This window comes from Lagenorhynchus albirostris, chromosome 16 (assembly GCF_949774975.1).
Source record: "Lagenorhynchus albirostris chromosome 16, mLagAlb1.1, whole genome shotgun sequence".
NCBI lineage: Eukaryota > Metazoa > Chordata > Mammalia > Artiodactyla > Delphinidae > Lagenorhynchus > Lagenorhynchus albirostris.
Window position 1 is genome coordinate 65347276 of NC_083110.1, and position 27702 is coordinate 65374977.

The window sequence follows — 27702 nt, forward strand, 5'->3', positions numbered from 1 at the left end:
AACAAAATGTGGCAATTATGGAAATTAGATTTTGCCCCTTTCTGGGGGTGTTTATTGTTCCTGCTTATTGTGGTTGCTGTTGGTGTAGTAACTTTGTGAACTAATTCTGTTTCATGTGGCCAGTGAAGTCACTATTTGGTTAGCTTAGTGGTTGGCTAATGATTGGGCAGAGATTTCTTTAAATGCCTGCAACCAGTAAATCTCCCAGTCTTTGCCAAAGACCTCTGTGTGTATTAGGGCATACCTTCAGCACTCATCCAGGCAGTTAACTGCCTTAGCTGTTGCTTTCTGCTTGTACACAGCTCCAAAGTTAGTTTGTCAAAAGTGATACCTTAGGGCCTTCTCAGGTCTTGCTGAGTGTACACACAGCTCTAGCCATGCACATAGCATTAAGTGTGTACATAAGCTTCTAGATTCCCAGGAACGTGGGAGCTTTTCAAAGTTCCTATGATATCTCATTCTGAGATATTCCTTTCAATCTTTTTGATTAGTCTGTTTGCCCCAACTGTTGTTCACTGCCTTAAGCAACTGTGAGGATAAAATACTCGCCTGTAATTGTTTTCAACAAACGTCCTCTTGGGGAAAAGGTCTTTTGCACTGAGTAAGTTCTGAGTTAAGTCAAATACAGATAGTGTTGCAAATGGGGTCTTTCCAGGAGCCACCAGACAGGTCAAATAGTGATAATTCGGAGGGGCTGTTGGTGAATGAAGCTTTGAATGAGCTCCAGCTTTGTTCTGTTCCGTCTGGTGTCTGCTAAGCTGAGCTGGGAATGTGGACTGTAATTTTTCAAGGCTGTCATGGATTTGGAGAGCAGGGGAAGGGGCTAGGGCAAGTTAAAATGTCACAAAGCTTGTTGTTCTTACTGAGATCCTTTCTTCCTTTTTGTAAATGCATCCTGGGTACAAGCTCTTGGCTAATTTTGAGAGTTCTGATAGAGTTTATTCCAACTGTTTTTGTCATTTTTCTTGCTGTTTTTATGGAGGAGAGAATTTTCAGAGTTACTTACTGTACTGTTTTCTCTGATGTCACCTCCACTTGGCTTTGACATCCTGTGCTGACAGGCCTCCATGTTTGGAAGTCCTCCCAAACCTCCACCCCCCACCTCACCCAGACTTTGACTCCCCCTGTCAGACCACTCTGCATAGATGACCTCTTCACCTTGCTTGGATTTGTAACTTTCCATGCCATGCCACCTACCCCTTAACCACCCACCCCTCCACGTAGACATGTTCCTCACCATTCTTAGATTCCAGTATCGCACACTGGTTTGTTACCACCTGTGGATGCTCTTCTTGTCCCAATAAGACTCTGATTCTCCATGCTGAGCCATCTCCCTATGAGGATACCCATCCCCACCTCACTTGAACTCTAATACCTCTTGTGTGTTACCAGTACATGTTGATATCCACCCTGTCCTGCTCAGGCTCTGATACCCTATACTGAGCTGCCTCTTGTGGGATTGTCTTTCACATCTCACCCAGGCTTTGCAATCCAAGATGCAGTGGGTCTTCTATACTTATACCTCTTTAATCTGCTTGGGCTATGACTCTTTCTGCTGTGGGACATTTTGATTTGTCACCTCCCACGATCACTCGGGTGGATGCCCAACTTGCTCTGCAACATTCAGTTGCTTTAGTATTAGTTGTTCAGGATGCAGAATACATGTGCTTAATTTTTTGACACTCAACAATGTTATTACAGATTTACTAAAGAAATAAGAAAAACACAGATCCTAAATGGAACAGAGAGAATATATAAAAGACAAGTATACTGCTGTTGTGACAGTTAACAAGAATTTGAGGTGTAAAGATTTACCTAGGAACTTAAAATAAAACCAGTAATTTTTTTAAAATTCATGTTATATAGTGACAGACATTCATAAGAGCTCCTCCCAGGAGGAGGAGGCTAGATACCTAGCCTAATCAGAAGAATGTAGGAAAGACTTTCTGGCAAAAGTGATTCCCAGAAGTCTCAAGAGATGTTTATGGGTTCATCTGGAAAGGTGGTACTTGGAAAAGGAACAGATGTGAACGGGGAAGACGTACAAGCAGAGGAGCAAACAGCAAGAGTATAGGTATGGACACAGGAAGCAGTACCTTCTGTTCAGGAAATAGAATACTGATGAGGATAGTGTATACAGGGTATGGCCAGGGAGACTAGGGAGTAAATGTGGAGAGGAGGAAAAGATCATCCCCACAGAAGGAGCAGTCCGAGCAAAGATATGGTTATATGAAAGCATTTTAAGCCTACTGTGTCAATAGTATGGTAAGACTGGAATGGAGAGTGTATTAAGGGTGCAAAAGGTAAACATGGAAAAGATAGATTGGAGCCTGATTATGGAGAAACCTAATGTGTGTTTATACATATGTGTAGGTATATGTATGTGTACTTATTTGTGTGTGTGTTGAGTAGGGGAGTGGCTTCAAATCAGTGATTTAGCCTGAAGATGCTTAGTCTGGCATCACTGGTTGGGATGGAGAAGGGGTTGCTGTTTAGAATTTAGAGTCAGGGAGATGAATTTGGAATCTTACGTAATAGCTTAGTGAAGGTTAAGAATATGGTAAGAGTTGTGGGGATTGGGCACAATAAGAAGTAACACGGAGTTTGAGACGCTTGGGAATTGATCATTCGAGGAAGCCAGAGGGAAAAGAAATAGAAAAAGCTAAAACTTGGTGTAGAGATTGGATTATTGTTTAGGATTTAAAATTAAAACTGTGAAGAGGTAATTGGTTTAAGAAATGCTGGGATGGTCAAAGGAGAAATTATCAGCAAGCTCAGCTCCAAAAGTGGGACTTGTGACCCAAGTTGTTAAGATGTTAAGAATTGATTGATTGGCAGCTCTGGAGTGTAAGAGTCTTACATTGTGAGGACACATGGGAAAATGACTGAGCCTGAAGACAGTGAACACAAAGGAGAATGCAATACAGAACTCTAGTGGGTAGAGGGGAGAAGTGTTTGGAACTTTAGTGACTTGAGAATGGCATGAGAAAAGGCTAAGTTTATTTAAACCTTAGGCCTCATGTATAATATGGACAGTAGAGATTTGATATAATCAGTGGAAGGTTAAAAACTGAGAGGATAAACCAACATGAAGCCAGTGACTTATGATTAGGGGCTAGTTAACACCAAAAGACTAAGAGTGTTCCACTTATGAGACTTTGTTCCCCTTACATAAAGGAAACAGTAAGTTGTAGATTTCAGTATGTTGCTCCCTTTGTGTGTCAAGCAGGTTTCAGCTAATGTTACTATTTTGTTAGGTTTCCCAGAGATTTCTACTTGCTGTTATAGGATGAAAAAAATTAAGGAATATATGAATTGGAATGTTTTCATTTTTTAAAAATTGAGCATATCAGTTCATTGTAATTCAGCATTGTTCTTTTTCTCCTTTTGCATTAGTCTGCTTTGCTTACTTATTAGTACAATATGTTGCTAGTTTAATTTTATCTTTTATGCATGGCATCATTAATTCAGGTGCCCAGTGAGAACTAGATAAAAGTTTATTTAGATGATGATAGTGTCCTTTTTATGTAAAAAACACTCACTGTTTTCTCTTTCCTCACATCTCCCTTGGGGTTTTCTTGGTAGTATTTCCTTTCAGGTCCAAAGTTTGGACAGAAGTTTTTGAATTCGTAATTAGAATGTTTCCTTAATTCTAGGGAATAGTAATAAATGGATTAGAAATGTGAGACAAAAAGTAATCATTTCAAGTCAGTACTTGCAGGGTATAAAATATATTTTAGGATAATTGTTTTCAATTATATGAAAAAAATTTATTAAAATTTCCTGCCTTTCTGTTTCCTCTGTTTCTGTTCCCCAAACAAGTTGACAAACAGCTGTGACAGAAGCAATCTTAAAATAAACAAAAGTATCTTAAGTTGAATAGTATATGTCATAATATCACTCAATGAAATCCTTTGTATCTTGTTATTGTAGTGGTAACTCTTGATAGATGTGGGAAATGACACAATTCTATATTGTGCCTTCTATATTTTTCATTTTAGTTTTTGTTTTATTGAGGTATAAAAGGTATTTTGAAACTAATCATTTATATTTACTAAAGAGGAAGGAATTCTAAAAAATTATTATCTGGGTTTTTTCATTTGTTCTTTCATTTATGTGTTAAATACTTAATGGGCATCTAGTATTGGCCAGGTTCTAGGCTCTGAATATACAGCTGTAAACCAAACAATCAGAAGTCCTTGCTTTCAGAGAGCTCACATTCTTGGGAGAGAGGGAGACAATAAACAAAATCAATCATTAAGTATATTTTTTGCCAGGTAATGAGTGCTGCGAAGAAAAATAAAGCAGAGGAAGAAGAATAGGAAAGAGATATTTTTATTTTATATGTTGTAGTCAAGAATGAGATATTTAAGTAGGGAGCAAGCAATGTGGATATTTGGGAGAAAGGACTATATATAGAGAGAAAGGACTAGAGCATGAAAGGGCTCTTGAAGGTCAGAGTAAGAGCCTGGGAAACCATCAGATTTTTTAAAGTAAAAGAGTGACATAATCAGGCTTAACAGTTAAATGGATCACAGTGATTGCTAAGAGAACAGTTTGTTAAGGGGGTAAAGATGGAACGTAGGAGGCCAGAAGGCTAACAGTCCAGGCAAGAGGTGATGGGGGCTTTTAAATGCAGAGGTAGTATGAAGTGGTTGGATTCTTGGTAGATAGAGCAATGGTGTTTTCTGATGGATTGGATGTTAGATTGAGTGAAAGAAAAGTCAAGGAAGCCTCCACGGTTTTTGGCCTGAGCATTTGAAAGGATGCACTTGCCATTTATTGAGATGGAGAAGAAGATTGAGAAGATGGAACACATTCAGGAGTTCAACTTAAGTCATTTTAATTTGAGATGCTTGTTACATATCCAAGTAGAGATGCCAAATAGGCAACTGGATATACAGATCTCTGGAGTTAAGGAAAAACATCCAGATTGGAGATGGTATTTGAGCATCGAGAGCGTGTAGGTAGCATTAAAATAATGGGACTGGGTGAAATCATCGAGTCCCTACTTGAAAGTGAGTACGACAGAGAAGAGATGTGAGTCCTGGGAATTTCTTATGTTTGGAGATTGCGAAGATGGGAAGGAACCAGCACAGGCTACTGAGGAGTGCCAGTGAGATACCAAGGGAGAGTGGTATCCTGGAAGCCAATTGTAGAGTGTTTCAAGGAGAGAAGGATGATCAGTCTTGTTAAATGCTGTCGATAGTTTTGAGTAAGACAAGGATGAGGAACTGACTGTTAGACTTACCAATGTGGAAATGCTGAAAGTTTTTTATTAATATGTCAAAATATAAACTCTGAAAAATATTGTCTGCTTTTATGTGAAGAGGAAAAGAAATATACATGTTTAGAACTAGAATTATTTGGGGCAGGAGTCCTTAGTAGTAAGTTGGTTCAAAACAAATAAAATTTGTGATTTTCTGGTTCTGAGCCTACATGAGAAAAAAAAAGGCTGCTATAGCCTAAAATATGATCTAGCTAATAACATACAGCATTGACATTGTGTCCAAATCAGTATACCTTTTCTTAAGTTGTGAGCTCCCAAGGGAAAAAACTCTGTTTCCTCAATTCAGTTAATATAACACTTAACATGGTACCTAACTTTGTGGGAAGATACAAATAAGTGTGATTCTTGTAAATGATTTTAATAAGTTAAATTCTTACGTATTTATACGTAATAATTTACTCAAGTAGCTGGGTATAAGTGGAAATAACGTATCCATTAGTTATGTATGTATGGTATAGTAGAATGCGGTAGCAGAAAGATTCCTAGAAAGTAAAGCTGTGGTTCATTCCTGCCTCTGCCACTGATTGACTCTGTGAATAAAGAATCAAAGACTTGGCTATCTAGAATCAGCTGTCAGTACCTAGTTAGGTGACAAGAAAATGTTTATGTTGGCATTAAAAGGATAGTAAAGTCATTTTCTGTGCAATGATTTCTTAAAACACTTTTCTCTTTGAAATTAAGTTTAAATATCTGATTTCATTCTTTTAATATGTTATATAGTCTTAGTTTGTAAGCTATAAACAAGTTTTGAATTTATCCATACTGTCAGAGATACTCTCTCAATTTGACTTAGTCATTTAGCTCATATTTATTCAGCATCTGCTATATTCCAGACTGATACAGATGCTAACAGTATACCTGTGAAGAAGAGAGACAAGGACTCTATCTTATGGAAGTCTTATTGAGTAAGACTGCTTTCAGGGGACCTCGGGGAAAAATAGAATTTTTTAACCAAGAAACACATTATCTGAGGTAATCTCATTGCTCTGTCTTCTGTAGTTTTTTGTTTCAACCAGTACTTAAGAGCAGATTCGTTCAGCATTGAAAAAGTTCTGCTCTCATTGAACTTACATGCCAGTTGGGGAGAGGGAAGAGTATAAAGACATATAAGAAACAACGAGTAAAATACTTTCATATAATTTAGAGGTCATTGTCATAATAATCGTAGGATATGACAAGAGTTATAAATAGTGGAAATAGGCTTATTAAGTATGTGGGTAGCATGAAACTTAGATAAAAATTACTAAATTGAGGGCTTTGTAGAGTCACCTGTGTAGTTTCATCTACTGTCCATTTATGCCTCATTGCCTGAAGTGGCTTCTGTGGGCTCAGCAGGTTTTTACAATCCATGACTTTAAAGACCACCCTACTATACCAGGCTAGCCCTGGTCTGTTCACATAGAGAGGCAAGGGTCTGGAGAGAGAGAGCAGAAGCATGCAAGGCCTCTTGCAGTCTAAATTGGTACAGAATTGTTTTTGTTACATTCTATAGGTTAATGAAAGTTAAAAAGGCCAGCTCAGGTTGAAGGCATGGAGAAACAGGTTCTAGCACCTAAGTTTTGCCTCGGGCCTTATTTTCTGTGAAACTCAGACTATGAGATTGTCTATCACGCTACAGTTTTGTTTTGTTTTTTCTTTAGCCAATGTCCTTGAATATGCTTAAATTTTTTTTGGTATAAGTACTATTAAGGTATGATTAATAAAAATAAAACAATACAACATTGTAAATCAACTATACTCCAATAAAAAAATTTTTCAAATTATATATAGTCCCATTATCTCCACAATAAAACAGTCCATTATTTTCCAATTTTCTTTTCTAATGCTTTTCCATATACATTAAACATTTTGCAGTAATTCCTCCTTGACTACTTATCATAATATATTCAGCATTTTTTTCTTTTTTAACCTCACCCCAACATGATAGTCATTACCACTACTGAATTATCTTCAAAAATGTTCCTAATGGCACAATACTCAAATTTTGAGAGATCTGACAGATTATTTTCATTTTTGTTCTATTATTGACTCTGTGGTTTTACTATTAATGATACTCATAAAAATTTATATATAAAGATTTTCTGACCTCTGCTTTTCTAACATGTAGCATGATTGAATAAAAGATCAAAGAACTTGATATGAACAATCACTTAGTATAAAATGTGTTGCAAAATATAGTCACCAACAATAATCTGATTGTTAGCTTTATAATTTTGTGCAGTTTATATAGAAGAGATGAATTGTTTGATTTGTTCACTCAAAAAATATTTGTCATATGCCAGGCATCATTGTAGCCTTCTTAAATACAAATACAAATAAAATATGGAATTGACCTAAAAACAACAAAAACAAAAACACCCTGCTTCTTCAGATACAACTGCTTGCAACTTGTGGTCTGTGGTACTTTTGCTAGTTTTATATCTTTGTATATATATCTTTTCATCAAGGGCTCCTTGTCCTAAAGTTTCCTTCACTGCACTCCCACTTAAATTTTTTCTTTCTGCTTATAGTCCAGTCAGTTGAAATATGTACTTAACCAAATCAAGTGATATCTATGAATGGGTATATATTTTTATCTTATACTGAACAAGATTGAGAGAATCTTTTCCCAGCCAATTTGAATTGCTTATTCACTTATTTTAAAAAATTTTGATTTTCAAAATATGCTTTTTTAAATGTGCCTTTTAAACTTTCACTTATTTAAGAAACGCCAGTATACTTCTTTGTAATCTACATATGGTAGATTTGTATCGTCCATTGTATTTTATTTTTTACATTTTTCTTTTGAAATAATTTTAGACTCATAGAATTTATAAAATTATTAGTACAGAGAGTTCTCCTGTACCCTTTACTTATTTTTCACCAATGATAACATCTTACATAACTGTAGTACAATTATCAAAACCAGGAAGTTGACATTGGCACAATGTTGTTAATGAAACTACAGTTCTTGTTTGAGATTTCACCAGTTTTTCCATGCAGTCTTTTTTTGGAGGATGGGGGTTCATAGTCCTATGAAATTTGATCACATGTGTAGATTCTTATAACCACCAATAACCACTACCACAAAGTACAGAACTATTTCATCACTTCAAAGAAGCTCCCACATGCTACTCCTTTATAGTCACACTCTCACCCTAGTCCTAAGCCATGATAACCACTGATTTGTCCCCATCACTGTACTTTTGTCACTTAAGAATATTATGTGAACAGAATCATGTAGTTTGTAACCTTTTGATACTTTGTCACTAACCCCTAATGCCCCTGAGATTCATCGAAGATTTTGTGTGCAAGGATAGTTCGTTCCTTTTTATTTTTGAATAGTATTCCATTGTATGGATGTACCACAGTTTATCAGTTCACCCAGTAAAAGGCGTTTGGGTTGTTTTCACTTTGGAGGTATTACAAATAAAGCTGCTGTGAACATTTGTATACAGATTTTTGTGTGAACACAAGTTTTTATTTCCCTAGGACAAATATCTAGGGGTGCAATTGTTGGGTTGTGTGCTACAAGTGTATGTTTAACTATGAGAAACTGCCAAATTGTTTTCCATAGTGACTCTACCGTTTTACATTTTCATCAGTTTCTCCACATTTTCATCAGCACTCGGTAACATCTGTATTTTTAAATTTAGCTTTCTAATAAGTGTGTAGTTATATTTGCATTTTTCTAATGGCTAATGATGTCCAACATGTTTACATGTGCTTATTTGTCATTTTTACCTTTGGTGGAGTGTCTCTACAAGTCTTTTGCCCATTTTCTAATTCGATTGATTGTTTTCTTACTGATGAAAGGTGTCCTTTATGTATTCTTGGTACATTTTCTCCCAGGCTGTAGCCTGTCTTTTCGTCCTCTTAACTGAGTGAAATACAGTGCAAAAGTTTTTAATTTTGATGAAGTCCAGTTTATCAATTTTTTCCCTTTAATGTTTGTGCTTTTGCTGTCTTATTAATTCCTTACCTAACCATAGGTTATAAAGAGTTTCTCCTATGTTTTCTTCTAAAAGTTTTATAGTTTTTTTTTTCACATAGATCTTTGATCCGTTTTGAGTTAACTTTTTTATAAGGTATGAAATTTAGGTCAAAGGTCTTTTTCTTGCTTATAGAGGTCCAGTTATTCCAACAGCATTTGTTGAGAGGCTGTTCTCCTCCATTGGGTTGCTTTTGCATGTTTGTCAAAATCAACTGGACGTTGCCAAATGCTAGCGAAGATGTGGAGCAACAGTGCTGGTGGGAATGCAAAATGGTATAGCTACTTTGGAAGGCAGTTTGTTAGTTTCTTACAAGACTAAACATACTCTTATCATTACAACCCAGCAATCACTCTCCTTGGTATTTACCCAAATGAGTTGAAAGTTTATGTCTGAACAAAAACTTACACAAGAATGTTTATAACAGCTTTATTAATAATTGCCAAAACTTGGAGGCAACCAAGATGATCTTCAGTAGGTGATAGGTGAATAGATAAATAAATTATGGGACATCCAGACAATGGAATATTGTGTAGCAGTAAAAAGCTATCCAGACCCAGAAAGAAATGGAGGAAACTTAAATGAAGGTCATTTTTTATTTCTTTCATCATTGTTTTATAGTTTTAAGCATACATATTCCATATTATATATATACTTAAGTATTTAATTTTTTGGAGTGATTGCAAATGGTATTAATTTTGGTTTCCACTTGTTTGTTTCTAACAAAGAGAAATATGATTGATTTTTGTGTGTTGACCTTGTTTCCTTTGACCACGCTAAACTCTCTTATTAGTTCTCTGAGTTTTTTGAGAATCCCTGTAGTGTTCTACATAGATAAACATTTCATCTCCAAACAGGGACAGTTTTATTTCTTCCTTTGTAATCTGTATGTTGTTTCTTTTTCTTGCCTTATTGCACTGGTTAGGATTTTAAGTACTGTGTTCAATAGGAGTAGTAAAAGCTGTATTGATTTGTTTATATGTCATTGAAGATTTTTGCATCTCTGTTTCTGAGGGCTGTTGGCCTGTAGCTTGCTTGCTTGCTTTTTTTTCCCCTTATTGTTGTTGTATTGTCTTTATCTGGTTTTGGTATCAGGATAATGCTGGCTTCATAAAATGAGTACTTCCTGGAAGAGACTGTGTAGAATTGGTGTTATTTCTTTTTTAAATCTTTGTTAGAATTCTCCAGTGAAATCATTTGTGCCTAGCAATTTCCTTTTTTGGAAAGTTTTAAACTATTAATTCAGTTTCTTTAGCAATTATAGATAGGACTATTTAGATGATCTGTTTAATCTTGGGTGAGTTTCGGTAATTTGCGGTTATCAAGGATTTGGTCCACTTTAACTTGTTGAATTTAAATCCAAAGAGTTATTTTTAGTGTTCTCTTATTATTCTTTTAATGTCTGTGGAGTATTTAACTATATTCTCTGTTTCATTCCTGATATTGGTAATTTGTGTTCTCTTTTTTTTTTTCTTTGTCAGAGTTGCCAGATGTTTATCAATTCTGTTGATCTTTTTAAGGAACCAGCTTTCAGTTTTATTGATATTTATTTATTGCTTTTCAGTTTTCAATTTCATGGATTTCTGTTCTATATTGTATTTTCCTTCTGCTTGCTTCGTGTTCCTTTTGCCCTTTTCAAGTTTCTTGATGTGGGAACTTAGATTATTGATCTGCAGTTTTTCTTCTTTTCTAATGTAATCTAATATAATCATTCAGTAATATGTATTTCCCTTTAAGCACTACTTAAGCTACATCTCATAAATTCTGATATAGTTTTATTTTTATTCAGCTCAATATATAGTTTAATTTTCCTTATTACTGTTTTTGACCCACAGATTATTTAGAAGTATGGTGTTTAATTTTCAGGTGTTTGGAGATTTTTGTTATCTTCCTATTAGTGATTTCTAGTTTAATTCCATCATAGTAAGAGAACATACTTTGTATGATTTCAGTTCTTTAAGATTTTTTATGATATAAGATATAGTCTGTCTTGGGGAATGTTGCATATGCCTTGAAAAGAATATGTATTCTACTTTATCAAATGGAGTATTCTGCAAATGTCAATTTAAATCCATTTGATTTATGGTATTTGTTTGTTATCTTATATCCTTGCTAACTTTCTGTACTGTAGTTTGTCTGTTACTGAGAAGGGTTTTGAAATCCCCAACTGTAATTGTGGATTTGTGGATTTTTCTTAGTTCTATCAGTTTTTACTATGTCTTTTGAAGCTCTGTTCTTTGGTGCATACACAGTTAGGAAATGTTTTATCTTATTGGAGAAATGACCATTTTCTTTTTGTAGTCTAATCTCCCTCTTTGTCCCAGGTAGTTTTCTTTGCTCTGAATTTTATTTTGCTATTAATACATCCACTCAAACTTTCCTTGATTAGCATTTGCATGGTATAACTTTTTCTATACTTTTAACCCTCCCCCTTTGTTATTAAATTTGAATTGAGTTTCTTGTAGACGGTATATAGTTGCGTCATGTTTTTAAAAACTCATTCTGACAAATTCTTTTAATTGGTGTGTTGAGAATGTTTACATTTAATGTAATTATTGCTACATTTGGATTTAAATGTGCCAGTTCATAATTTTCTTTTTGTGCCCTCTGTTTTTCTTTTTTCTCTTTCCCTGTCTTACTCTGGGTTACTTGAACAAAGATTTCAATTTATCTGTAGTGTTTTTGAGTATACTTCTTTCTATATTTTTTCTTGTGATTGTTCTAGGAAATACAACATACATTCTTAAGTTATCATAGTCTACCAGTATCAACATTTTACCACTTCAAATACAATGTAGTAATCTTAGCATCACTCAGGTCCTTTCACTCTCATTCCCTTGTCATATACTTGTCTTAGTACCTCTATATACATTGACAACCACCTCAGAGATATATTCTTTGCTTTCAGCAGTCAAACATAATTTACAAAACTGAAGAGGAAAAGAATTGCCAGTTATATTAATCCATATTATTACTCTTTCCATAGATCTTTCTTCATTCCCGATGTTCTAATTTTCATTCTGTTTGCTTTCTTGTCTGACGGTCTTCCTTTGACAATTATTTTAGAGCAGATCTGCTGGCATCAAATTCTCTTTGTTTTCCTTCATCTCAAAATGTCATTATATTTCCTTCATTCCTGAAGAATGCTTATGCTGAATGAAGAAGGCTTGGTTGACTTCTTTTCTTTTTCAACACTTGAAAAATATCACTTCCTTAGGCCTGTTTGATTTCTCATGAGAAATCCACTGTCATTCAAATCATTGTTCCCCTATAGGTTTATGTTGTTTTCTGGCTGCCTTAGTTTTCAGAAATTTTATTATCATATTCTGGGAATGAATTTCTTTGGGTTTTTCCTGTTTGGGATTTGCTCAGCTTTTTGTCTCTGTAAGTCCAACCCCTCCCCGCCAAATTTCAGATGTTTCAGTCATTGTCTCTTTAAATAATTTTTCACCCCCATGTCCATTCTTCTCTTCTGGGATTCTGAAGAAACAAATATTAGACGTTTTGTTTCTGTCCCACAGCTTACTGAGGCTCTTTTGAGTTTTTTTTTTTTTTTTTTTTTTTTTTGCGGTACACGGACCTCTCACTATTGTGGCCTCTCCCGTTGCAGAGCACAGGCTCCGGACGCGCAGGCTCAGCGGCCACGGCTCACGGGCCCAGCCGCTCCGCGGCATGTGGGATCTTCCCGGACCGGAACACGATCCCGTGTCCCCTGCATCAGCAGGTGGACTCTCAACCACTGCGCCACCAGGGAAGCCCTCTTTTGAGTTTTTAAAATCTCTTTTCTTTCTGCTGTTGAGATTGGATCATTTCTACTGATCTTTCTTCAAATTCACTGAATTTTCAATAATCTCCATTATCCTATTGAGCCCCTCCAGTGAGTTTTAAAATTTCATTTATTATATTATTTGGCTCTAAAATTTTCATTTGATTCTCGATTTACCTTTTATTTCTTTGTTGAGACTTTATAGTTATTTGTATGTTTCCAGAGTATATGTAGTTGTTGGAGCATTTTTTTTTGGTTTTGTTTTTTGAGACCTGCTTTAGAATCCTTGTCAGATAATTCCAACATCTGTCATCTCATTGTTGGTATCTGTTGATTGTCTTTTCCCATTCAAGTTGATATTCTCCTAGTTCTTGGTATGATGAGTAATTTTGGATTACATCCTGGACATTTTGAGACTTATAAAATTTTGATTTCTTTTTAAGCCTTCTGTTTAGCAGTCAACTTGTTTTGTTTCAGAATACATGCCCTAACCCATTTTTGTGGTTTTTGGTTCCAATATAGTTTTTTTTCTTTTACATCTTTATTGGAGTATAATTGCTTTACGATGGTGTGTTAGTTTCTGTTTTATAGCAAAGTGAATCAGTTATACATATACATATGTTCCCATATCTGTTCCCTCTTACGTCTCCCTCCCTCCCACCCTCCCTATCCCACCCCTCCAGGCGGTCACAAAGCACCGAGCTGATCTCCCTGTGCTATGCGGCTGCTTCCCACTAGCTATCTACCTTACGTTTGGTAGTGTATATATGTCCATGCCTCTCTCTCGCTTTGTCACAACTTACCCTTTCCCCTCCCCATATCCTCGTCCATTCTCTAGTAGGTCTGTGTCTTTATTCCTGTCTTACCCCTAGGTTCTTCATGACATTTTTTTTCCTTAAATTCCATATATATGTGTTAGCATACGGTATTTGTCTTTCTCCTTCTGACTTACTTCACTTTGTATGACAGACTCTAGGTCTATCCACCTCATTACAAATAGCTCAATTTTGTTTCTTTTTATGGCTGAGTAATATTGCATTGTATGTATGTGCCACATCTTCTTTACCCATTCATCCGATGATGGACACTTAGGTTGTTTCCATCTCCAGGCTATTGTAAATAGAGCTGCAGTGAACATTTTGGTACATGACTCTTTTTGAATTATGGTTTTCTCAGGGTATATGCCCATTAGTGGGATTGCTGGGTCATATGGTGGTTCTATTTTTAGCTTTTTAAGGAACTTCCATACTGTTCTCCACAGTGGCTGTATCAATTTACATTCCCACCAACAGTGCAAGAGTGTTCCCTTTTCTCCACACCCTCTCCAGCATTTATTGTTTCTAGATTTTTTGATGATGGCCTGGTGTGAGATGATATCTCATTGTAGTTTTGATTTGTATTTCTCTAATGATTAATGAAGTTGAGCATTCTTTCCTGTGTTTGTTGGCAGTCTGTATATCTTCTTTGGAGAAATGTCTATTTAGGTCTTCTGCCCATTTTTGGATTGGGTTGTTTGTTTTTTTGTTATTGAGCTGCTTATAAATTTTGGAGATTAATTCATTGTCAGTTGCCTCATTTGCAAATATTTTCTCCCATTCTGAGGGTTGTCTTTTGGTCTTGTTTATGGTTTCCTTTGCTGTGCAAAAGCTTTTAAGTTTCATTAGGTCCCATTTGTTTATTTTTCTTTTTATTTCCATTTCTCTGGGAGGTGGGTCAGAAAGGATCTTGCTGTGATTTGTGTCATAGAGTGTTCTGCCTATGTTTTCCTCTAAGAGTTTGATAGTTTCTGACCTTACATTTAGATCTTTAATCCATTTTGAGATTATTTTGGTGTTAGAGAGTGATCTAATCTCATACTTTTACATGTACCTGTCCAGTTTTCCCAGCACCACTTATTGAAGAGGCAGTCCTTTCTCCACTGTACATTCCTGCCTCCTTTATCAAAGATAAGGTGACCATATGTACATGGGTTTATCTGTGGGCTTTCTATCGTGTTCCATTGATCTATCTTTCTGTTTTTGTGCCAGTACCATACTGTCTTGATTACTGTAGCTTTGTAGTATAGTCTGAAGTCAGGGAGCCTGATTCCTCCAGCTCCGTTTTTCGTTCTCAAGATTGCTTTGGCTATTCGGGGTCTTTTGTGTTTGCATACAAATTGTGAAATTTTTTGTTCTACTTCTGTGAAAAATGCCAGTGGTAGTTTGATAGGGATTGCATTGAATCTGTAGATTGCTTTGGGTAGTAGAGTCATTTTCACAATGTTGCTTCTTCCAATCCAAGAACACAGTATATCTCTTCATTTATTTGTATCATCTTTAATTTCTTTCATCAGTGTCTTATAATTTTCTGCATACAGGTCTTTTGTCTCCTTAGGTAGGTTTATTCTTAGATATTTTATTCTTTTTGTTGCAATGGTAAATGGGAGTGTTTTCTTAATTTCACTTTCAGATTTTTCATCATTAGTATATAGGAATGCCAGAGATTTCTGTGCATTAATTTTGTAGCCTGCTACTTTACCAAATATATTGATTAACTCTAGTAGTTTTCTGGTAGCATCTTTAGGATTCTCTATATATAGTATCATGTCATCTGCAAACAGTGACAGCTTTAGTTCTTCTTTTCTGATTTGAATTCCTTTTATTTCCTTTTCTTCTCTGATTGCTTGGGTAAAACTTCCAAAACTATGTTGAATAAGAGTGGTGAGAGTGGGCAGCCTTGTCTTGTTCCTGATCTTAGTGGAAATGCTTTCAGTCTTTCACCATTGAGGACGATGTTGGCTGTGGGTTTGTCATATATGGCCTTTATTTTGTTGAGGAAAGTTCCCTCTATGCCTACTTTCTGCAGGGTTTTTATCATAAATGGGTGTTGAATTTTGTCGAAAGCTTTCTCTGCATCTACTGAGATGATCATATGGTTTTTCTCCTTCAATTTGTTAATATGGTTTATCACATTAATTGTTTTGCGTATATTGAAGAATCCTTGCATTCCTGGAATAAACCTCACTTGATCATGGTGTATGATCCTTTTAATGTGCTTTTTAGGGGTATTCTGGTCTGCCCTGTTTGTATGCCACCCCAAGGCCAATCTGAAAAATAGGTGATATTCCACACTACAGTTCAGTTCTCAAAGCATTTGTTGTTTTCATTCTGGTTGGTTTCTTGCTGAGCTTCTAAGGAGTGTGCTTGGGAATACACAGATTGAAAGAATCCCTTTCTCCAGCTCCCTCCTCTCCATAATTTTCTCCTTCCCCCTCTAGTTGTGAAGGAGTGGTGTGCTGTCTCTTTGCTAACATTTGCTTAGTGCACGGCAGGGGATGATCCACAGGATTCTTCCTCATAGTACAGCTTTTGCACCAGTGGGGAGGGAGAGGGCTACCACTTCTTGGCTGACATTTACTAAGTACAGGGTGGGGATGGTCAACAGGGCTCTCCTCCATAGTTTCCATGGCTGCAGTACTGATGCCAAGGGGGATGTGTACTGCTTCTCTTCAAGTTAGTGCAGAGCTGGGTGGTTGGCAGAGTTTTACTCTACAGTCTTTGTGGCCTCAGTGCCAGTTGGGAGGGGTGGGACATGACTTCTTCTGTGGTGTTCAAGTGGAATAAGGAGGGGTATAGTCAAAAGGGTTCCATCCTGCAGTGCTATTCTCTTCATAGTCCTTTGACTAGAGATAGCAGACTTTTCTTGGACCTTGTTTTAGTCCATGCTTATTGGTGTTTTGTGTTTATGGGCTTCTCTACTGCCCAGGCCAGGATATATAGGAAATAAAAACAAAGCAAAACAAAAAACCCCTAGAGTACTAACCACCAGGTCATCTGCAAACCAAGGTTCCTAACCAGTCTGCCTTCTTTTCTCTACCTTTCAGAATATTCTGCTAGTTGCTTCATGTATTTTGTCAGGGTTTTAAGTTGTAATTAATGTGAGGAACAAGGTAGAGTGGGCTTATTCCATCTTGTATGGAATCAGAAGTCTTGTTTATTGTAATTCAAGATTCAATATTGTAAAGCTTTCACATCGGCATTTAAGGTAAGATTAAGGAATATATTTAGTATATATGGTCTATTGATGTGGTTTTTTAAGTAAATAATTATTAAATGTGATAATCATCATTATAATCTTATACCAAGAATAGATCTTATTAGGTTAGTGCTGTCTCACTTCCATCTCCCCTCATCTTTTCAATCTTTGTGGATCATTTTGGGTCAGTCATGTTACCAGTGAACCTTTTCTACTTCTAAGAACCTTTAATCCTTCTCACTATCAACTAAAAAAGCTACCTTTGCAGTTCCTAGAATCTGGTAATTAGCTGCAGATAGAGCAGTTTTACCGTAGTGATTAAGAATATAGGCAGTGTACCACCTACATTGGAATCTTAGCTCTGCCACTTTTCCAGGATCACAAAGCTAATTACTAAAAATATTTCTGTGCCTCAGTCGTCCCTGTGTGTAAAATAGAGATAAGAATTTATCTCATAGAGCAGTTATAATGTTTGTAAATTCCATACAATAGTGCTTGTACATAGAAAGCGCTCAGACATTAGCTGCTGTTGTGATTTCTCCCACTTTTCAGCTCTTAAAAACATTTGCAGTTTGGTGACTTGCATACCTATCTTACCTCTTCCTGTTAGATTGTAAATTCCTTAGAGAGCCCGCCTTGTTAATTTTTATAATTTTTCAATGGATTTTGCAAAGTAGAAGGTGTTCGATAAATATTTACTGTATCAAATCTTAGGAAAATAGCAAAATTTTCAGTAAGATTGTTTTTCAGAGCCCATTTACTTAATATAAATTTATAACCTAAAGTAATATAATACTCTCTCTGTATTATATTTCAGGAATTCTAATGAATCATTGATTGACCAGCACCATTTTACCAGTTGGAATGAGTTATCAGAAATGGGCATAGTGCTTTTAGACCCAACACGTAACAGATGGCGATTACTTCTTGAAGCCAACACCTTTTTTGATTGTGTAGGATTTTTGTCTCTTCATCTTTGAATTCCAGTTTCTGCTGTTGGCAAATAAAAGGAGTTCATGTAGTTTTTGCCCAAGCTTGAGTCACCATGAGTAGTAGTTTAGGAAAAGAAAAAGACTCTAAAGAGAAAGATCCCAAAGCACCATCAGCCAAGGAAAGAGAAAAGGAGGCAAAAGCCTCTGGAGGTTTTGGGAAAGAGAGCAAAGAAAAAGAACCTAAGACCAAAGGGAAAGATGCCAAAGATGGAAAGAAGGACTCCAGTGCTGCCCAACCAGGGGTGGCTTTTTCAGTTGATAATACGATCAAACGGCCAAATCCAGCACCTGGGACTAGAAAGAAATCTAGCAATGCAGAGGTGATTAAAGAGCTCAACAAATGCCGGGAAGAGAACTCAATGCGTTTGGACTTATCCAAGAGGTCTATACACATATTGCCATCATCAATCAAAGAGTTGACTCAATTAACAGAACTTTATTTATATAGCAACAAATTACAGTCCCTCCCAGCAGAAGTGGGCTGTCTAGTAAATCTCATGACACTTGCTCTAAGTGAAAATTCACTTACCAGTTTGCCTGACTCTCTTGATAACTTGAAGAAGCTGCGGATGCTTGATTTACGGCATAATAAACTGAGAGAAATTCCTTCAGTGGTGTATAGGCTGGATTCTCTTACCACTCTTTACCTTCGCTTTAATCGAATAACTACTGTGGAAAAAGACATCAAAAACCTGTCAAAACTCAGCATGCTTAGCATTCGAGAGAACAAAATCAAACAACTACCTGCTGAAATTGGTAAGAGGCCTTGGGTTACTATTATTGTGTGTAGTATTTGTTATGCCCAATAATTTTGTCCAGTGCTTTTCCATATCAGAAAATATCTGATACTTGTCTAAAAAACAGCTGGTTTCTAAGTTTTGTCTTCTTTATGGTTTACTTTAATCAGTTATAGCGGTATTAATAGTACATGGTTTGAGATTATTTTATAGACCTAGATAATTAGTTAGAATGTATATGTAATTGGGCCTTTTTCACACAAATCTAATCTGCTTTCATTTTCATTGGAAAAAAGTAAATTTGAAGCAGAAAAAGAATTTTTACCTAATTTTTTAATTTTTACCACCTGTTTTTAAAGTATTTACAAGATATGATTATATAAGATGCTTTAAGCCTGCATTTTCTCATTCTCTGACACCTTCTTTTTTACCTAAAAAGTGTTTGTTTAAATTCATATTACTTTTCTACCTAATTTACCACAAAAGATTGGCATATCAGAGCCTTGTGAAGAAGCAGGGTTGTAAGAAAGTTGAAAAGAAAATTTCATTTTGAAAGTACTTACATGTTCATTAAAAACAATCTAAGGATACAGAAAAGTAGAAAAGTTAGCGATAGTTAATGCCAACACTGTTAGTATTTCGGTAGATTTCATTCTTGTTTTTATATGTAAAGCTAAATTGTACTGAAAAAAGGGGACTGTTTTTAAAAGAATAGATAGTAGAATAAAAATAGGAAATACACATGTGTAAACAAGTCAGTAAAAAGAAGTTAGTTGTTTTGATACTTTTAATTAAAAAAAAATTTCAGCAACTTTTGGAATGTAGTCAACCGTTGACTTACCGATTTTGAGAAATTGATAGACGGTATTATCTTTGTGGGCCCTTTTTATGAGAGTTTGAAAAATTGACATAAAAATTGATTATACAGCTTTTAAAGGGAAATTTCCCTTTTTTGTGTGAAACACAAATTTATTCTGAATAAAACAGGTTAAATATATTGGTTGAGCATTGGTCTTATAGTGGGTGATGAAGGAAACTTTGTTTTTAGGCTGTGCAGCTATGTAGAGATATAATATTCTCTGGGTGTTTCAAAATTTTTATTTAGCTTTGAGAAAGATGCAGTTTAAATTTTAGGTATGGTGTTCTATTATATTTAGCTCTAACCAGACACTTAATTTAATTTTGGTTTAATTAAATGTATTTAGAAAATCCACAGTCATTTTTCTCAAGCAATGTACTTGTATTTATAAAGTGTGACACACTTATGAGATACTAAAATATCCCTAGGAATTCGAATGGATATGTTCCTTTCCATGTCTTCAGATAACAATGTGGTTGTTGAATGACATTTGATTTTTGTACCAGATTCAGTCAAAATTTGACCTGTTTGTATGACTCATTGTAGAATAGAATTATAAGCTGTTGGGGAAAGAAATGCTGAATTTTTATGTAGAAATATAAAATGTTATTTCCAGTCTTTGTACTTATTGTTGTTTTGTGCATGTGTTACACTCCATTCTAAAACGTTGGCTTTCATTCATATGAAAGTCTTTCTTTGAGGATTTTTTTTTTCTTTAGAAGATGTTGTCAAATTACCTGGGAATTAAGAACATGCATTTCTTAAGCAGGAAATTATTTCATAGGACTTTAAATTTACTTCACTTTATTCTTGAGCAGATGGTTACAACATTTTTACTAAAAAGTGAATTTATTTTTAAAAATTGGCAAATTATATTTAATTAAATGGTTGATTTTTGTGGCTGCCTAATCTTTGGAACTTTATTCCTAAATTTGTAATTTATAAAATAACCATTGATTTGTTTTTTAATGAGCACCCTCCCACCATTAGTGACATTGAAGTTTTGTGTTCTTGTAATTTCTGTATTTCTATAAAAATAGTAACTTCATAAATGTCATTTATTTTATTCCGAGCAGGGCATCAGATAGAAAGTAAACTGCTTTAAAAAATAAAACAATATTTCTTATAAGGAGTTAGAATTTATAAGGTTTAACTTACATGCATGGATTTGGGACAAACATTGCTGAAGTCTGCGTTATGTTTCCTTATAGGGAAAAAGAAAATAAAGATCTAGTAAAAATAACATAATTGTAATAATAAGAGTAGCTGTTGTTTGAGCACAGTATGTCATAGAACATACACTATTTTGTACACGTAAATTTACATCTAATATCTCATTAAATTCTTACAGTAATCCAATGAAATAGGTACTTCTCACCTCATTGTACTGAAAAAGGAACTGAAAATTTAGTGAGATTAGATAATTTACTAAAGATCATACAGTTAAGAAGATGGCATAGTCAGAGTTTGAATGTAGGTCTCACTGTACTGCTCCCACTAGTCTAGAAGAGTGGGTCTCATCCCATAGATTATGATTTACTGGTCTGGCAGGTCCAGGGGATCTGTACTTTTAATGAGTAAGTTGGGTTATTCCAAGTGTAGCTGCAGTTGAAAGCTATTACAGTAGATTTTTTTTTTTTTGAGAGGGGACAATGTTAACAGCTTAATTGAGATATAATTCACATACCATATGATTAATGCATTCGAAGTATACAATTCAGTGGGTTTTAGCATGTTCACAGACTTGTTCACTATCACAAACAATTATGGGAGATTTTCATCACCCCAGAAAGAAACTCTGTTCTGTTTGGCAGTTACCCCACCCCACCCATGTTTTCTCCCAACTCCTTAGCCCTAGGCAAACACTAATCTACTTTCTTTTTCTATAAATTTACCTATTCTGGACATTTCATATAAATGGAATCATAAAATATATAGTCTTTGGTGGCTAGCGTCTTTCACTTAGCATAATGTTTTCAAAATTCATCCAGGTCATAGCATCTATCAGTACATCGTTCCTTTTTATTGCTGAATGATATTCCACTGTATGATTATACCACATTTTGTTTATCCACTCATCAGTTGTTGAACATTTGGGTTGTTTTCACTTTCTGGCTATTATGAATAAAATTACTATGAACATTTGTGTAAAAGTTTTTGTGTAGACATTTGTTTTCATTTCTCTTCGGTGTATACCTAGAAGTAGATTTACTGAGTCATATGGTAACTCTATGTTTAATCTTTCGAGGAAATACTGGACTATTTTCTTAAGTGGCTACACCATTTTGCCTTCCCATTAGCAGTGTATGAGGGTTCCAATTCCTCTATATCGTCAACATTCTTGTGATTATCTGTCATTTTTTATTATAGCCATTCCATGAGTGTGAAGTGGTATCTCATTATGTTTTTTATTTATAGTTTCCTGATTATTATTGATTTGTTTTTAACTCTTGAAGGCTATCTTTTATTATAAAGGAAAGACAGAAATAGTTATTTTCTGTGATGCAGATCTTGCTTTACTGCTTTTTTAATTACAAAAAAACCCCCAAAATCCTGAGCTCCTTTGAGAATGCTTACAAAATAAGACTCATGCACCCAGATCAAATAAAATGGAATTTGACATTTCTAAAAGTTATACGTCTTTAATGCAATTTGACTTACTGCTGAAACTCATAACAAGAGAATTTACAATTCAAAATATATGCTAATTATCATTTTGTTAAACTTTCATTTATACGTATTAGATCCACATTATTATAGAGATATATATATTAGATTTATATTATGCATATTAAGTGCTTATTCTTCTCTGTTGTTTTTATGAGTATACCACTTTCAATCATGCCATCCAGTTTGCGTTCAGCAGTATATTTGAGGAATGTGAGAAATTAGAAGTTTGTGAAACATAGCCTAGTATTTAGTTTAAATAATGTATTTGGAATTTAGCAGCTGTGCTGTTGCCTTTATAGGGAAATTATGTTAAAATCTGAATACCTGTTTAAGCATTAATAGTATCTTTATTAATGCCATGTGATTTGATACTAATGATGCATATTCACGTGGGTGAATACTGGCAGAAAGCAGTAAAAGGATACTGAAAGACATACGAAGAGCCAGACATAATACATTAGAGAGCAGCCAAGAAAACTCTTCACTTGGTAATATTGACTTACTTTTTTCCTTTTGTATGGTAAGTCATGGACAAATAAAGTAAATGTCCTATCTTTTTGTGTTAAATAAGATAGATGGAAACCTTAGTCATTGCTTTTTTAGATTAGTGTTTCATTATTCCTGCCCATACCTCCTTTCACCATTTTTAATCTTGAAAGAGACTCTTCACTGAACACCAAGGCACTCAGGAAATCATGTTTTCAGAGGGAAAACAGTGAATAACCACTCCCTTACCCCATCCTTCCCTGCACCGCCCACCCCCCCCACACCACCCCCCCCCGCAATTGGCCTGGTTCCTTTGAGTTTCATGTTAGAGATGTGCTTTTGTAAATTTTTTTGGGTGGGCCTGAATAGATTAGAGTGAGGGTCATCAGGTTGTCAGTTTGAATAATTAATCACTTTACTTAAGGAAACTCTGATTAGTGCAGTTTTAAATGATTTTATTTTTCTAGAAAGAAAATGATTACTCTTTGAAACCAGAAATAAACTCCATCTTTGTCTCTTACTAATATTCCTACAACTTTTCCTTCATTGAATTAAAGGCTGGTTTAAGATTGCTTCTCCTTAAAGTTTCCTCCTATTATTATTTATAAAAACGGCTAAGTTAGAGGGAATCTTAAAAAAATCTGTTTGTCCTATATATTGTATGTTCAATAAAATGCTACATCATTTATATTGTATACAATTTTGTGTAAATTTCTCTTAGGAGAATGATCTGCTATGTTATGTATGCTTTTTGAGAACCCAGATCATTTTTACTCATTAAAAAAACCTCTCACAGCATTCAGATATATGAGAAATTAGAAACAGCAATTTTTTAACCCATATGACTCATTAACATTTATTGAAAACAATCAATTTTCTACTATATATACTATAGTACTGCAGTTATTTTTTATGTCAAGTAATATATAATAAATATGTATGTATAATCAATATATATAAAAATACTAAGAACAGAATCAGCAATTTTTTTAAGTTGAAGGACCTTAGAGATCTTATTTAATTCCCTATTATGTAATTTTCTATGAATTTTTGCAGGTAATAAATGGTGGGTTTTCAGTAAATGTGGCTTGAAGTGAATTTAGTGAAGCCAAATACTATTACCCAATTTTTAATATTAACCCAAATTGTAACCCTTAGTTCCTAAAATTCTTGAAGTTCTCCTAGGACTGCCAGAGGTGCTGCAATTGCTTTCATGGTCCAGGTAACATTATTTAATGATCTCATTTGAGTGTTTTGTACAAGTGCTAATGAGTAACTTAGTTTGGCAGGAAAACGAAATCAGGAAAGGGAGTTCATAGTTGTTAATAAATAACTTCTTTTCACTGGAAATCAGTAAGAAACCTTAGAGGCCTAGAAATGAACTGTTAACTTAGTTGATTGTTATCAAATTGTCAGGTGTTTCACTAAACAACAGAAACCTGGAAAAGTTACTCTTATTGCTAAAGGAGGATGTAAGAGAACAGAAAAAAACACTTCAACCATCTTAGAAGGATCTGATAGAACCAGAGGATACATTTGACTTCCCACACTGCTAAGGTGTAGGGAGGAGGGCAATCAATTGTACTCTAATGATAGCATGCTATCCATTCAAAGAATATAGACACTGTTGTCCATGTTGCTTAGTTACAGAAGCACTTGCTCAGAAGAACTACTAAAGTTTTCTTTGCAATGAAAGGGAGAATTAAGCTTTCAAGACAAATTTATGCAAATATAATAGTGTGTATTCTGACCTAAGTCCCTAAATCTATTCAAGCTTGTGTAATAAGTATTTCCAGCCCTTGTTAATTATGTAGTTTTACAAATGTATTTTAGTAAGATTTGATGTGATTTTTATAGAGCTAAGCTCTGAATGTTTGAAAAGTAACCCTATAAGCTCAGGAACGAGAGTTACTTTAAAAATGTAAGCGTCCTTATTAACGTGAGTCAAATGATAATATACGGAAGGCCACAACTTATGAAAGAAACCTAAATTATTTATTTACCAGTATTTGAGTGCCTGTTAATAGATATGTTTTAATAGGGCCTTTCTGTATGTTGCTAGGTTTAATTTACTAAAATTTAAAGAGTTTTTGCATTTATATTCATCATGGATATTGATCTGTAATTTCTTTTTTTTCTTCTGTTTTTTTGTAATGGTTTTCTATCAGGGCAATGCTGGCTTCATATTGTGGAATGAGTTGGAAGGTGTTCCTCTTTTATGTTCTGGAAGAGTTTGTGAAGAATTAGTATTATGTCTTCAAATGTTTAGAAGAATTTATCAGTCTTGTAATCTGGGACTGGGGTTTTCTTGGTAGGAAGGTTTTAAATGACTAACTTAATAGGAAGTTATTTGGGTTTTCTGTTTCTTCTCAGTTGAACTTTGATAGTTTGAATCTGTCAAAGCATTTGTCTATTTTATTTGATCTGTTGAATTTTTTGGCATAAAGTTCATAATGGTTCTTTATTCTTCTAAAGTTTGTAATATATATATTATCACATCCCTCTTTCATTCATTCCTGATATTGGCTTTATTGGTCCTTTCAAAAAAACTGCTTTTGGTTTTATTAAATTATCTTCCATTTTTTTTTGTTTTCTGCTCTTAATTATCTAGTTCCTTATTACTTTATGTTTAATATGTCCTTTGTCTTCTGTCTTAAGTTGTTAGATTGATTTTGTATCTTTCTTCTTTGCATTATGTAAGGGCATTGATAGCTATAAACCTCCAAGTACTATTTTAGCAGCAGCACATACATTTTGATATGTTCTGTTTTCATTATTATTTAGTTAAAAGTATTTTCTAAATATCTCTTGTTATTCTCTAATCCATGGATTATTTAATAGTGCATTGTTCAATTTCCAAGTATTTCAGAGATGTTTTCATATTTTTTTTTCCCTTTTTTAACTTTTTGGCTGCACCATGCAGCTTGTGGGATCCTAATTCCCTGACCAGGGATCGAACCTGAACCCTCAGCAATGAAGGTGTGGAGTCCTAACCACTGGGACTGCCAGGGAATTCCCTATTTTTTGTTACTGATTTATAAAATAGTCTGTCTTGGTAAATGTTCTATATGCAGTTGAAAAGAAGGTGCATTTTGCTGTTATTTTTGGAGCAAGGTCAAATTGGTTGATGATGTTATTAATTTCTTGTATACCCTTATCGATTTTCTGTCTACTTTTTTCTTCAATTAGTAAGAAATGAGTGTTGAAATACCCAACTATAGTAGTAGATTTGTCTTTCTCCCACTAGTGCTATTATTTTTGCTTCTTACATTTTGAAACTCTGTTACTAGTTGTATATATACTTAGGATTTTTTTTTTTTCTGATGCAGTTTATATCATTATGAACCATCTGTCTTTATGGTAATATTTCTGGTAGTATCTCTTTTTCTAAATTCTGATTTTATTTGATATACCATATCTTTTTCTATCTTTTTACTTTTTGTGTCTTTATATGTATTTAAAATTGTTTCTTGTAGACATCATATGGTTAGGTCTCTTGTTTTATTGTGACAGTTTGTCTTAATTGGAGGGTTTAGACCATTTACATTTAATATAGTTATCAATATGATTGGTTTAAATCTGTCAGCTGGCTGGCTATTTTCTATTTGTGCCATTTGTTACTTTTCCTTTTATCCTTCATTTCATGCCTTCTTTTGGATTTTTTTTATAGATTCCACTTATCTCAACTGCTGCATATTAGTTATACATCTCTGATACCTCTTTTAAGTGTCTGCTCTAATATTTACAGTGCATATCATAACAATACAGTCTACATTTATATAATATTATACCACTTTACATGTATCCTAAGAACCTTACAATAGAACACTTCTGTTTCTCCTGTTTTTTGTGCCATTATTGTCATACAATATATGACAATATACGTTATATATATTATGTTATTCATATATCATAAATCCCATAATAATATATTGCCATCGTTTTTACTTTAAACTTTATCTTTTTTTTTTTTTTTTTTTTTTGTGGCACGCGGGCCTCTCACTGTTGTGGCCTCTCCCGTTGCGGAGCACAGGCTCCGGATGCACAGGCTCAGTGGCCATGGCTCACGGGCTCAGCTGCTCCGCGGCATGTGGGATCCTCCCGGACCGGGGCACGAACCCGCGTCCCCTGCATCGGCAGACGGACTCTCAACCACTGCGCCACCAGGGAAGCCCTAAACTTTATCTTTTTTAAGCTATCCATTTTGGACAAATTTTAGAGGTAAAGAAAAATTGCAAAACAAATACTGAGGGTTCCTTGGTGGTTCTTCCCCAAAACAATTATTACTATATTCTAATGATGATTTTTTAAAATTTCCCTTGTTCCTTTTGCATTTATTAATTGAAATTCTTCTATAAGGAAGAGCTGTCCTTCACATTATTTATCATATTGGTGTATATAGTTAGAGAATATTCCTTCTCATTACTGCATAATATTTCATAGTGTGAATATACCATGATTTTATTTATTCATTCTATTGTTTTGGGTTGAACAATACCAAATGCTGGTGCAAACTCTCATTCATTAACTGGGAATGCAAAGTGGTACAGACACTTTGGAAGACGAAGACAGTGGCAGTTTCTTCCAAAACTAAACATAGTCTCACCATACAATCTATCAATCATGCTCCTATTTACTCAGATGAGTTGAAAACTTATGTCTATGCAAAAAACTGTACACAAAATGTTTTTAGCTGTTCTAAATTGTTAAAAATTGGAAGTAACCAAGATGTCCTTCAATAAATGAGTGAATAGTAAACTAGTACACCCATACAATGGAATATTTGTTCAGTGGTAAAAAAGAAATGAACTATCAAGCTACAAAAAGACATGGAGGAACCTTAAATGCATATTGCTAAATGAAAGAAGTCAATCTGGAAAAGCTGCATATTATATGATTCCAACTATACAACATTCT

The 27702-nt window shown here is 34.7% G+C and overlaps 1 protein-coding gene across 9 annotated transcripts in view; it reads left to right on the forward strand.

Moving 5' to 3' along the window:
• SHOC2 (SHOC2 leucine rich repeat scaffold protein) overlaps positions 1 to 27702 on the forward strand; it is a 113626-nt gene that overhangs the window by 49208 nt on the left and 36716 nt on the right. For 6 of the 9 annotated variants that reach the window (XM_060126831.1, XM_060126828.1, XM_060126827.1 and 3 more), the window contains one exon: positions 17859 to 18789. The exons of 1 other annotated variant lie outside the window; for it this stretch is intronic. In XM_060126831.1, coding sequence (XP_059982814.1) covers positions 18087 to 18789 — 703 coding nt within the window. In that variant the 5' untranslated portion in view covers positions 17859 to 18086. Of the gene's footprint in view, positions 1 to 6141; positions 6263 to 17031; positions 17051 to 17858; positions 18790 to 27702 lie in introns of those variants that run through there. 2 more of the 9 variants (XM_060126830.1, XM_060126833.1) reach the window with 2 other exon arrangements.